Here is a 14330-nt window from a genome sequence, read left to right on the forward strand (position 1 = left end):
AGACCTGGTTCTGGACACACAGGTCAAGAGAGGGACAGAGCGAGTGAAGAGTCCCTTCCTGGGTCAGGTCTGGCCCAGAGGCCTCTTCCTGATCTCCCTCTCTTCCTTCACCCCCATCTTTATTCGGTTTCATAGCACTTAGTGCTAGCACTATTCATTACGTGACCTGTTTGTCATCTTATCTCCCTCCTAGAATATCACCTCCATGTGGTTAGGAAGGGCTTTTGTTCATAGCTGTACTCTCAGTGCCTAGGACAGTGCCTAGCACATAGGAGATGCTCAATCATCATCTGTGGGATGATCCAGAATAATCATCTGGATCTTCTCAGCAGAGGTGAAGCAGACACAGCCTGTGGGGCCAGTGAAATGGCAGGGGGTCCACAACTCCCTAATCTCGCCCACTGGGAAGCGTGAGGCCCAGCTTCAGGCTGTGGATAGAGCGCCCTGGAACACAGGCAGAGGAGCGAGATAGCAGCCTGGGGACAGAACAAGGGGCTACCCCCGAGCCCACTCCCACGCCAGGGAATAGAGAGGGCCCATGTGGAATGCTCTGGGCTGGAGCACAGGGCGCCTGGGCCCGACTCACTCATGCTCTCGATGTCCAGGGAGTCCACCACGGAGCGCTTGTGCTCGTCGCCCGCGATGGCCCGCTCAAAGGCCTTCTGCTTCACGATCTTGTTGCACTCCTGGTATTTCATTTTGGCGTCCTTGTCGTGGGGCTTCACCTTGACCACCTGGGTGGGAGAGAAGGGGTGTGCACGGTGAGGCCGAGGTAGGGGCACAGAAGCTGCCCAGCCCTGGGTTCCATGAACACTGAAGTCAGACCACCCGTGCAACCCTGGACATGTTTAACTGCCAGGTTTTGGTTTCTGCACCCCAAAACTGGCACAGCAAAGCTGCCCACATGGGTGTGCTTCCTAAATCTTAGTTCTGACTGCGCTAAAATCAAACAACTGCCTGTCTGAGGACTAGGGGCTCAGCTTCGGGTGCCCTGTGAGAATCCCTGTGGGACGAGCGGTGTCCCAAGCACATGTCCTGACACTACTATCGTGACTACCAAGGTGGCGGAAGCATGAGGGGAAAAGCCCGGCCGGTCTACAGTCACAAGGAGCAGCCCAGACTCACACAAAGGGCCAACGACTTGCTGAACGACATGGGCTCCCTGAGCCCAGTGACCTAATCGCTAACAGGGAGGTGACACAGGGCTCCCCTGTCAGGGCTGTGGGAAGGAATAAGTGACACACACGGGCCTGGCAGACAGCAGGGGCTGGTGGGCAGCAGCACTGAGTGGTGTTGCTTCCCTCGCTCACCCTCTGGGGAGGCCCAGGAAAAAGGATTTCCCTATTTTGTCCACTTAAGAGAGGAACTGAAGTCCACAGATCCGGGACACCAGGTTCAAATCCCAGCTCTGCCAGTCATGAGTTGGGTGACCTCAGGCATGTGAGTCTGCCTCTCTGTGGCTCAGTTTCCCTCTGAGGTGGGACTGAGAACCGTATCTCCCTGAGAGAGCCACTGTGAGAGCTGAATGGTTGAATGCTTGTCAACCCTGCACAGTGCTGCCAGGCGAAAGGAAACTCCACGTGAGCGCCCGCCGCTCTTCACGGCCCCCCTTCTAGGCCTGCCATGCTGATGACCAGATCTAAACAATAAGTGGGGGGCATCCAGCTTTGGGACACAGCAAGTTCCCAGTGAAAGGAGCCTATCCCCTCCCCACTCCCCACCTTATTTACCCCGATTCCTGCAAACTCTGAGATCTTATAACCTCAAAAGATGACTGGATTTTGAGGCTGGATTCAGATCCTGGCTCTGCTACTTACTTGCCGTGTGACCTTAGGCAAGTGACTTCACCTCTCTGAGTCTCAGTTTAGTCATGTAGACCCCGTCTGACCTGTCCACCATCCTCCCCAAGAGTGGACCCTCATAGCTCCTGTGCCATGGGACAGACTGGGAGGTTCCAGGGCTGGCCCTCAAGGAGTAGGGGTGGCCTCTGGTAGAAAGCCTGGCAGCATGAGTCAGACACCTGTGCAGAGACACCCGCTGACCCCTCAGGCTGGTGTGACAGAGGAGAGGGTGAGGCTCCTCCACGCTGGGAACAGATGTGTGTGCTCAGCAGGCCACGGCCTCCTCCTTGTCTGGGCAGGCCGAGGACACCTGCCAGGCAGCTCCACCTGGGCTGTGGGTGGGTGTAAGGCAGGGGAGGAAGGCAGCGTCAGGCAGCCCCTGGAGTCCTTCCCAACGGGGAGCGGTTATGTGCCCACACCCCACATCCGGCTGGAGTCCAAACCAGCGTGTGGTCTGGCCGATGCAGCTCCTGCCACCCTTCTATACCTCCCAGCCAGGCCACTCATGTCCCCAGCGTGCTGGCTCCAGGCCTTTGTGCAGGCTGCCTCTGCTCAGGGCACCTGATTCGTACCTCCACCTCCTCCTCCAGGTCTCAGCCCCAGTGCCCCCTCCTCTAGGATGCCCCAGAGGCTGGGTCAGGCACCCCCTCTGGGTTCCCAAAGGCCCCTGGGCTCCCTTGCTCCAATCGTGAACCCTGCTTGGAACCGGTCTGTCCACCCCACTGGAAGGTGGCCCTGAGAGGGCAGGGCTGAGGCTCAGCCATAGCCGTGCCTGCAGCAGTGAATGAATTCCCGCCACCCCCCTTTCTCCAAACAAATGAATGAATGACTGAGCATTTCCTCCCCTCCAGTCTCCTATTCTCCGGGGGTGGGCAGGCTGGGAAGGAAAATGAAGGCAAACAATGACAGTGCAGGGAAGAGAAAGGCAGTGGGAATAACAGGCAGCGGCAGCACGGATAATACACGGCTCATCTCCAGAGCATTTACTATGTGCCTAATACTGTGTGCGCAATTCACTTGCTCATTTTATCGTCCATGCTCCTCTACATGGCAGTGTTTTTACCATCCTCATCTGACAAACGAGAAAACCAAGGCCTGGAGAGGTGAAGTCACCCACCCAGGAAGCCAGGATTCCCTTCTCGCCTCGGCTCCTGATTTCAGCCATGCACACTGGGAGGGACTCTCCTTCAGCCACCTCCTCTCCCTGCCTGGACCAGAATTAAGCGGCTCCCACTGCCTCTTGTCCCCAGGGCACACTGCACACCCTCCAGGAAGGCAGCGTGGGGCAATGGCTGAGAGCGTGGGCGCTGGGACCAGGCCTCCTGGGTCTGAATCCAGGCCTGCCAGGGCAGGGAGCCCCACGTCTCGAGCCTCCCTCAGTTTCTAGAAAGTGGGGGTGATGCCAGCACCCCCTGGAGCGTTGTGAAAACTCAATGCCAGGACCAGCAGCGGGCGAGTGCTCATCCCAAGGCCTGCTGTTGCTGCAGCTGCTGCCACGCTCAAGTTCTGGCTGGGACAGTGCAAGATGCCCTGCTGGGCTCCTGCTCCTGGGCAAGGTCATTTACTCCAGACCTGAGGGGACTCAGTTCCTGAAGGCCCACTGCGTCAGAACTTCACACTGAACTTTTTTTAAAAAAGTGGCATCTGGATTATATCAAGGTTAGTATTCTGATGGTGATATTTATGTAGTTATGCCAGATATACCTTTAGGGGAAACTGGGATTTCTGCATTACTTCTTACAACTGCATGTGAATCTACAGTGCTCTCTAAGTAAATAAGCTGTTTCTAAAACCATTTGTACTCATGGGTAATGGCCTCTTGAGCTGGTGAAATGGTAATACAGGTTCACAATGCTGGAAAAAGCCCTGGGGGCTGCATGTGTTTGGGAATTGGGAATTTTTTGGATTTTAGTAAGGTGATTTGGTGGATGGCCAGGTGCTGTGGCTCATGCCTATAATCCCAGCACCATGGGAGGCTGAGGTGGGAGGATCACTTGAGCTCAGGAGTTCAAGACCAGCCTGAGCAACATAGTGAGTCCCTGTCTCTAGAAAAAAATACAAAAAAAAATTAGCCAGGTGTGGTGATGCATGCCTCTAGTCCCAGCTACTTTGGGGAGTTGAGGCGGGAGGACTGCTGGAGCCCAGGTAAAACCACAGTGAGTCATGATCGCTCCACCACACTCCAGCCTGGGTAACACAGTAAGACTCTGTCAAAAAAAAAACCCCAAAACAAAACCAAAAAAACTCCATATCATTTGGTGTACATGCTCTATCACAGGATACCCCCAGCAGATCCATGGTAGTACCTGGTAATCACACACACACACACACACACGGCCATTTCTGCAGAAAAACCTTCATTCATGCCACTGGAGAGTGATCAAGACCATCAGCAGCTTCTAACTACTTCAGGTCAGTTTTGCCACTGAATGAGTTGCCTGAACTTACCAGAACAACTGTTCTTCAGAACTGCTTGGGTTTTAAAGCAGCATCTTTTAATCCATGAAGGATTATAGAGCAGCATCAAGAGCCAGGTCCCACGTGGAGTGGCACAAGGTGTAACAGGGCATTCTGAATATCTCCAACATACAATGAGCTGCAGCCCAGGTGGGGGCCGTGCCCGCCTGAGGCATGCAGGCAGCTGGGGGAAGTCAGGTTTCCAGGGCAGGCAGTGCCACTGCCCAGTGACAGCCTGAAGCCTGACATGAGGGTTTTCACCGTAGTGGATTAGTTTCTGGTGAACTGGTTTGGCAAGTCATACCCAGCATTTTCTGTATATTAAGTCAGAAGAGAGACCATCAGGGTGCACTGCCTGAGCTAAGGGCGAGTGCTGCGCCGAGAAACTTGGACCTGCTGTGCATGCCATGCTTACAGCCTGACTCTGGGTCTGAGCTGCCACCTCCTGCATGTGCAACCTTGGCGGAGTGAACGACCCCCAGGCCTTGGTTTTCTCATCTATAAATCAGAGATAAAGAAAGTCTCCATTGTGCAGGGTTGCTGTGAAGATGAAATGAGTTATTACTGCATGAAGGTCACAGCCTGGCCCATGGCGAGTGCTGGATTAAACAGCGGTTGTGACTATTCCTGTTTACTTTCACAGATCCGTGCTGTAGGTGTACGGGCACTAGTACCAGCTTGCAAGGCAACATGCATTTCTAACTGACTGTGCTGCACTCTGCTGTAAAAAACCCAAAGCCAAAGAACAAAAATCCAGAAGATCCCAGGAAGGGCTAGGGAGCGCAGAAGGAGTCCCCCAGATCTGGCCTGAGTCTGCACCTAACTTCCAAGCAGAGACAAGAAAGAATAACATAGGTGGTGTCTTCTGGAAAAGGACCCAATGAGAGGGCAGATCCATTATTTGAGTCAGGGTTCTCCAGAGAGACAGAACCAGTGAGAGAGAGAGAGAGACAGAGAGAGAGAGAGAGAGAGAGAGAGAGAGAGAGACAGTCAGTCGTGAGCTGCATAACCATGTTTCAGTCAACAATGGCCCGCATATATGAGTGTGGCCCCCATAAGATAAACACGGCTGAAATAGTGCTACTGCCTAGTGACAGCATAGCCACAGGAATGTCTTAGCACAATGCATTACTCACACAAATCTGTGATGAAAAAAGAAACAAAGCAAACCACCATGGACATGTTTCTGAAAAGAACAGCACCTTCTTAAGGGCCTCGCCCAGGTCCTGCAGGAGGTGTCCAGAAGGCATTGCTAGCCTAGGAGATGACAGCTCCAAGCTCTGCAGCCCCAGAGGACCTTCCAGTGGGACGAGACGTGGAGGTGGGAGATAGTGATACTGCTATCCTGACGCCACGCAGGCCCAGGCTAATGTCTATGTTTGTATCTTTGTTTTTAACAAAAAAGTTCAAAAAGCAAAAGAATTTTTTTCAATAGAAAAAAGCTTACAGAATAAGGATATAAAGAAAATATTTTTGTACAGCTGTACATCTGTGTTTTAAGCTAAGTATTATAACAAAGTGAGAAAGTCTTTTAAAAATAAAAAGTTTATAAAGTAAAAAAGTTACAGTAAGCTAAGGTTAATTTGTTATTGAAGAACCAAAAATATTTAAAAAATAAATTTAGTATAATCTAAATGTGCAGTGTTTATGAAGTCTACAGTAATGTACGGTATTGTCCTAGCCTCCACATTCACTCATCACTCACGCACTGACTCACCCAGAGAAACTTCTAGTCCTGAAAGCTCCACTCATGGTAAGTGCCCTAAACAGGTGTACCATATCTTTTTTTTTTTTTTGAAACAGAGTCTCGCTCTGTTGCCCAGGCTGGAGTGCAATGATGTGACCTCGGGTCACTGCAACCTCCACCTCCCAGGTTCAAGCAGTCTCCTGCCTCAGCCTCCTGAATAGCTGGGATTACAGGTGCATGCCACCATGCCTGGCTAATTTTTGTATTTTTAGTAGAGAAGGGGTTTCACCATGTTGGCCAGGCTGGTCTTGAATTCCTGAACTCAAATGATCTGCCCACCCTGGCCTCCCAAAGTGCTGGGATTACCGGCATGAGCCACCAGTGTGAGCTGAGATCACACCATTGCGCTCCAGTCTGGGCAACAAGAGCAAAACTCCGTCTCAAAAAAAAAAAAAAAATAATAATGCAAAATAATGTCCTTTGCAGACTTGGACAGAGTTGGAGGCCATTATTCTAAGTGAAATAACTCACTAGTGGAAAACCAAATACCGTATGTTCTCACTTGTAAGTGGGAGCTAAGCTATGGGTAACGCAAGACATATAGAGTGGTATAACGGAAACTGCAGACTTAGAAGGAAGAGGGTGGGATGAGAGTGAGAGGCAAAAATCTATGTACTGGGTACAAGGTACATTACTCGGGTGATAGGTGCCCTCAAATCTCAGACTTTACCACTAGACAATTCATCCATGTAACCAAAAACCATGTGTACCCCAAAAGCTACTAAAATAAAAAATATAACAATTAATAAAAACTTTCATTAAAAAATTTAAAAAAAGAAAAGATCCCTGTGAATGAAACTGACACAAGGCTAAAGGACTGATATGTCCCTGAGGCAGGCAGCGAAGGTGAGCACTGGCCTTGCCAACTGAGCGCAAACCACTTCTGGTGGGTCTTATGTGGAGAGGGATGGAGAAAAGGACACTTGCCACATCAGCAGCTGCAGAGCAGGTCCCAGAGACGCGCTCACCTGCTCAAGCAATGAAATCATATGGTATAGCAACTGCAACGGGGGTTACCACCTGGTGAAGCCCACGATAGTCCCCTGCCATTCTCCAGCATGCATCTGTCTTCTGCACAGGCCAAACACGAGAGCTGAGTGGGGATGTGGGTAGGCTCACCACCCCTGCATCTTTCAAGTCTTTGAAGGTGGCACTAACCTCTGTAATCTCTCCAGGGATGTGCTGCTGTTTTTAATTGTATAATTTTCCTAGGTAGAGGCAGCTCTATGGCTTCCATTTGGCCTTTCCCATCATAACAGTCCTTACTCCACAGCTTAGGGAACCAATGTGAGGATTTTCTGCCAGCTGCTGCATATATTTATTCCAATTATGCAGCTGGAACTGGGGAAATAACCACAGGAGGGGTCCACGGACCCACTCAATCCACTGAGAGTCGGACCTGAGCTAAAACCCCATTCACCACCAGGCCCCCATAAACCTCTATCCTGACTGGGGCACAACAGTCAGATTATTCTGATTATGGATTTGCTTCTGTGTCTGTTACAGACATCTTGCCTTCAGCAGCTGAGTGCTAACACTTGGCCCCTGCCTCCCTGGGATCCAGTTGTTCCCACTGCATTTAAGTTTTCCTACTGAGTGACCGCAGTTCCCACTGTAAGGTCCAGCCTGCAGAGAGGAGCAATTAGGGATGCCGGGGCTCCCTTGCAAATCTGTTTCTCAAAGTATCAGTGAAAGGTGTCTTCTCTAGACCCTCCAGTGTGGGTGAGTGGGTTTTAAGTGACAAATCCACTCGAGCATTCCAATTTTCCTAAGCCTTTAATCCCGTGCTCTATGTTAAAGCAAGAGAGACCGGGCATCTCCAGTTCACTCCTGGCGGGCCACCTTCTGATGCCTGCTTCAGTCAAACTCCTCAGAATCCCCAAGCTGCAACACGACATGCAGAATCTGAGGAAGAGGGGCTGGGGAAGATGCTGGTGTGACCATGCAGTTCTAGTCAAGGGAGAAACGCACTGGCACAGTGATTCTAAATTTTCTTTTTTCTCTTTCTTCCCCTCATCACCTCACCTTTCTTTCCCCTATTTCATGTAGCGGTTCTAGTACCCAGGCTACAGCTACAGTGCTGGAAGCAGGGATAATTCCTAAGAAACCGCGACTATGTTTTTAAACCTTATGTCAGAATTCCGAAGAGCCAGATGGGAGTGGGTTGTGCTTTCACACCATCTGGCAAAACTGGGGCTAACAGTGAATGCAGTTATATAGGCTGGTGGTAAAAATAGCCCACTAGTCCCTCACCTATGTAACTGTACCCTATCTGAATGGAAGCGATCTGAGGGGAGGCATGTGCTAGACAAGTATTGCTGCCTACAACCAAGACCCAGCACACAGTGGCCAATTCTAATGTCCCTTTGAAAAGGGTGGGTATGAGAAAGGAAAGAAACCTTTTATCTGGTGAGCCCCTTTAAATTATCAGGCCCAGAGAGGCACCAGAATAAGAGAGCAGTCAGATCCCACTCTTCACTTAAGAGAAGTGCTCGTCTCCCAAAGCCACGTGCTACATGGACTCTAGGCGGCCACCAGCCACAGACATCTCAACTCACACCCTCCAGTTCCACCATGGATGGCCAATTATTAATCAATGTTATTTCTGTAAATCAATGAGATTTTCTGAAAAACAGCTCTTATAATCATCCTTCTTGTGATTTGTCCTTTTTTTCTTTAAAAGCTCAAGCAGGCCAGGCATGGTGCCTCACACCTGTAATCCTAGCACTTTGGGAGGCAGAGGCAGAAGTCCAGGTGTTCGAGATCAGCCTGGGGAACACAGCAAGACCCCACCTCTAAGAAAAAGAAAAAAATTAGCTGGGCATGGTGGTGTGCACCTGCAGGCCCAGCTACTCGAGAGGCTGAGGCTTCCAAGCAGAGACAGGAAAGAATAACATAGGTGGTGTCTTCTGGAAAAGGACCCAATGAGAGGGCAGATCCATCATTTAGTAGAGACGGAGGATCACTTGAGCCCAGGAGTTTGAGGCTGCAGCGAGCAATGATAGTGCCACTGCACTCTAGCCTGGTGACAGAGTAAGATTTGTCTCTAAAAGAAAAAAAAAACTCAAAAAACAAAAAACCTCAAGCCTCTCCCTTGTTCTCCAGTGCTCTTCCCAGCATAACCCGAAGTGTTTCCAGGGCTGTGATTCTCTCCACCTTGGCCCAAATAAACTCTGCCTATGTTAATTTTGCCTCAGTTTCTACAGTTCTGTCAATGTTTTCTGGCCCTGTGAGCAGGATTCAGAGCGACTCCTCAGACACTGGGCGTTCCTGGACTCCCTGTTCAGTACCAGAAGAAACCCCCTGTCTTACTCCAACTCCACAGGTTTCACTGGGGGCAAAGGGTGAGTGCTCCTGAATCTGGACACCCTCCCTTGTCAGGTGAGGTCTAGATTTTATGTGAGTGGTTCTTTCTAACCCTCCTTTTCGAGAAGGAAGGTTTCCATCTTTGTCTATGAGCAAGGGATTCAGGTTTCGGGGGAAAAAAGAAAACTGCCTTCTCCACCACTGCTTCACAGCAGGAGGCCTGGGTCATGGTACTGGCATTCTAGCACTGGGGGCTGCCCTTCTGGGCTGAAATTACACAGCATGCTTTTTAAATTGCAGCTGCTTCCGACCGCTTGTAATTCAGACTTGTCTTTTCATTTGTGACCTATTCCTGTTAGTTCCAAATCAAAAGCTGCATAAGGGTGAGTCCTCTTGCCCCAAAGAGAAGAGAAAATTGCCCCCCTGACCCACTGGGTTCTTCAGGCAACCACACTGCAGAGGTGTTGGGACATTGTTCCATGCGTGATGTGCTGCAGTCTCAAAGGGCCTTCCATTAGGAAGAAGACCAGCAAGGACTCTTGCTCAGCCGGAAAGGTGTGAATAAGAAACTGGTTACCCTGATATCTGAAGTACTCTGCTTCCACAAGGTGATAAAAAAAAAAAAAAAAGCTTACTTCTTAGGCTTTTTCTATGAATTAAAGTGACTAAGAGTTAAAATTCTAATATGTCATAATCAAGGGAAACAATTCTATATACAGAATGTCTAAGATGTAGGTTTGGTAATGAAGGTTACACACAGGACAGAGGATGTGGTTTTGTTAAAGGAAAAGTAATTTTATCTAGTTGAGAGGTAATTTAAAGGTTGTATTAAATTGAAGGAATAAAAGAAGGAAAAAATGAGATAAACTGAATAGCTATGGAAAGTTGGGGGAAAAAAGAATAGAAAAAATTTGTAAGAGATTATGAAAGATTCACGGAAATCTTATCTTGTAGGGTCAAAGCTGCTTGAGATTGGATAGATTTGTTTATAAGGTTTTATTAAAATTAGTTTTACCGTAAGTAATACACTGACGCAAAGGGAGAATTTGGTTTTCTCTTTTGAACAATATTTTAGTGTAGTAATAATAAGAGATAATAAAAGATTTTTCATTTACCTTTTGGGTAAATTGCAAAACAAAAACAAAAACAAAAAAACAAGGAAAAAACAAACGAGGGGAGAGAGAGAAAGATTCTGTTGCTCTTATGCTGTCTTTATTTGGTCTTTTGACTGTTTGGGAAACTGAGTCTCCTCTCTACCAAAGAGTAAAGGTTTTGGTTTTTGAAATCTTCTAATTATCACTTAGGCTAAATAAATGACTATTATTTCAAAGTGATGTGTGATCCTATTTTGATTAAGTGTTTTAAACCTTTGACACATTTGCAGGGTTTACAAAATCAAATTTCAGGGCTGGGTGTGGTGGCTCACACGTGTAATACAGCACTGTGGGAGGCTGAGGCGGATCACTTGAGGCCGGGAGTTCAAGACCAGCCTGGCCAACAGAGCAAAACCCCATCTCCACTAAAAATACAAAAAAAAAAAAAAAATTAGCTGGGTGTGGTGGCACATGCCTGTAATCCCAGCGGAAGCTGAGGCACAAGAATCACTTGACCCCGGGAGGCAGTGGTTGCAGTCAGCCAAGATTGTGTGAATGCACTCCAGCCTGGGCCACAGAATGAGACTTTGTCTCAAAAAAAAAAAAAAAATCGAATTTCAAATTCTAAAATTAAGCTTTTTTGACCTCGAACTAACTTTTGGATGCTGGGGCCCGTGGAAGTCCAAGAGAGAACATGTTAGGCTTATTTGGGATGTAAAAACCATAAGGGAAGTATTGTCACACAGGAAATGATGTTGATCTTTTTTGTTTTATTTGTATGAATGTCATTAATATATGTTCTAAAGTTGTAGAGATTTCTGAAAAAGAACTATGTCTTGGTCTATGTTATCAGTTATAACTCTGATTTTTTAAAAAGGGTTTTATTTATTTATTTTATCATTATCATTATTATTATTATTTTTTTTTTGAGATGGAGTTTCGCTCTTGTTACCCAGGCTAGAGTGCAATGGCGCGATCTCGGCTCACCGCAACCTCCGCCTCCTGGGTTCAGGCAATTCTCCTACCTCAGCCTCCTGAGTAGCTGGGATTACAGGCACGCGCCACCATGCCCAGCTAATTTTTCATATTTTTAGTAGAGACGGGGTTTCACCATGTTGACCAGGACGGTCTCGATCTCTTGACCTCATGATCCACCCGCCTCGGTCTCCCAAAGTGTTGGGATTACAGGCGTGAGCCACTGCGCCCGGCCATTATTATTATTTTTTGAGACCGAGTTTCGCTCTTGTTGCCCAGGCTGGAGTGCAATGGTGCGAGCTCGGCTCACCTCCACCTCCACCTCCACCTCCACCTCCTGGGTTCAAGCGATTCTCCTACCTCAGCCTCCTGAGTAGCTGGGATTACAAGCACATGTCACCACGTCCAGCTAATTTTTTGTATTTTTTGTAGAGAAGGGGTTTCTTCATGTTGGCCAGGCTGGTCTTGAACTCCTGACCTCAGGTGATCTGCCCGCCTTGGCCTCCCAAAGTGCTGGGATTACAGGCTTGAGCCACCTCGCCCAGCCTTTTTTTTTTTTTTTTTTGAGATGGGGTATCGCTCTGTCACCTATCCTGGAATACAGTGGCTCAATCTCGGCTCACTGCAACCTCCACCTCCCAGGTTCAAGCGATTCTCCTGCTTCAGCCTCCTGAGTAGTTGGGACTACAGGTGCACACCACCACGCCTAGATAATTTCTGTATTTTTAGTAGAGATGGGGTTTCACTATGTTGGCCAGGATGGTCTCAATTTCTTGACCTCTCATGATCTGCCCACCTCGGCCTCCCAAAGTGCTGGAATTACAGGCGTGAGCCACTGCACATGGCCATAATTCTGATTATAATGTTAAACTGCATGACGTAGAAATAACCAAATTTCCTGGTCATTTGAGTCTTTAACCACGGCTATTCTAAGTCTTTTGTCATATACAGGCAATTATTGTTTTACAATAATAATGGTTTCTGATAACTTTGGGGATTATACCATTGAACTTGGTAAAAACTTCCAGAACTCTAACAAAAAGATGATGGTTCATGAAGATTTTTAATAGAATATCAAGCAGAACAGAAATTAATTACTCGTTCATAGGCCAGAACTGACGGAAGACTGAAGTGATTTTTACGGCTTTCTGTTTGAAATAGTGCTGATTCTTTTTATGTTTTATTTTCCAGGGTTAAGAAAATTCTTTTCTTTTGAGCTATTTATAGCTTGTAACAATTGGGTAAAGTATACACATATATTTTATTTTGCTTTTTACTTTTTATTTATTTTACTAATTAAAAAAATTTTTTTTAATTTTTTGAGACAGGATTTCACTGTTGCCCAGGATGGAGTGCGGTGGCACAATCCTGGCTCACTGCAACCTCCGCCTCCTGGGTTCTAGCAATTCTCCTTTTGCCTCAGCCTCCCAAGTAGCTGGGATTACAGGCATGTGCCACCATGACCGGTTATATTTCTTATTTTATTTAAAAACATAATAATAACTTTCTGTTAATAGAGGCAGGGTTTCACTGTGTTGCCCAGTCTGGTCTTGAACCCCTGGGCTCAAGTGATTCTCCTGCCTTGGCCTCCCAAAGGGCTGGGGATTACAGGCGTGAGCCACCACACCCCCTGGCCAGTAAAGTATATTTTTGTGAGCAAAACTGAAATATATACCTTTCTCTCTAGCTAATTTCTCCAGAATTCACAAACTATTCATGAATATTCTTATTTTACCACAATATAGTTGTCTGCATAAGAAAACAATAAGACTCTGTTTTCCTTCCTTTCGGCCGGAACTGCCATCTTCCAGTAATTCGCCAAAATGACGAACACAAAAGGAAAGAGGAGAGGCACTCCATACATGTTCTCTAGGCCTTTTAGAAAACATGGAGTTGTTCCTTTGGCCACGTATATGCGAATCTATAAGAAAGGTGATATTGTAGACATCAAGGGAATGGGTACTGTTCAAAAAGGAATGCCCCACAAATGTTATCATGGCAAAACTGGAAGTCTACAATGTTACCCAGCATGCTGTTGGCATTGTTGTAAACAAACAAGTTAAGGGCAAGATTCTTGCCAAGAGAATTAATGTGCGTATTGAGCACATCAAGTGCTCTAAGAGCCGAGATAGCTTCCTAAAACGTGTGAAGGAAAATGATCAGAAAAAGAAAGAAGCCAAAGAGAAAGGTACCTGGGTCCAACTGAAGCGCCAGCCTGCTCCACCCAGAGAAGCACACTTTGTGAGAACCAATGGGAAGGAGCCTGAGCTGCTGGAACCTATTCCCTATGAATTCATGGCATAATAGGCGTTAAAAAAAAATAAAAGACCTCTGGTCTGTAAAAAAAAAAAAAACAAAAAAAAAAAAACTAAGACTCTGTTTCCTTTTGTAACAGGACACGCTGAAAACACTGGTTATTTTACCAAAGCTTTGACTGGAATAGCATGTTTTCAGATACGACCCGACTGCTTTCAAAGACTGGGGCTGACTTTATAAACCCAATGACCTGGAAAAAAGAGTGGCCTGGTATGTTACCTACACAGTTCCCTTACAAGGTCCCCGACCTTTCTGTAAGTAAAGAATGTTACTTTGGTTGTCGGTGGCTCAAGACTGTAATCCCGGCACTTTGGGAGGCTGACGCAGGCAGACTGCTTGAGCCCAGGAGTTTGAGACCAGCCTGGGTAATATGGTGAAACCCTGTTTCTATAAAAAATACAAAAATTAGCTGGGCTTTGTGACACATGCCTGTAGTTCCAGCAACTAGGGAGGCTGAGGTGAGAGTATTGCTTGGTTCCAGGAAGTCGAGGTTGCAGTGAGCCATGACTGCACGACTGCACTTTAGCCTGGGCAACAGAGCAAGAAACTGTCTTAAAAAAAAAAAAAAAAAGTCATTTTCTGACAGGCCTAGGA

The 14330-nt window shown here is 47.4% G+C and overlaps 1 protein-coding gene across 1 annotated transcript in view; it reads right to left on the reverse strand.

The window, feature by feature from the left end:
* PPP5C (protein phosphatase 5 catalytic subunit) overlaps window positions 1-14330 on the reverse strand; it is a 39993-nt gene that overhangs the window by 14102 nt on the left and 11561 nt on the right. Inside the window, exon 3 of the mRNA XM_012446649.2 lies at window positions 587-734. Within this exon, the coding sequence (XP_012302072.1) occupies window positions 587-734 (148 nt within the window). The remainder of the gene's footprint in view (window positions 1-586; window positions 735-14330) is intronic.

The sequence above is a fragment of the Aotus nancymaae genome, unplaced genomic scaffold, assembly GCF_030222135.1.
Source record: "Aotus nancymaae isolate 86718 unplaced genomic scaffold, 86718_ANA_hifiasm-v0.15.2.pri h1tg000028l, whole genome shotgun sequence".
NCBI lineage: Eukaryota > Metazoa > Chordata > Mammalia > Primates > Aotidae > Aotus > Aotus nancymaae.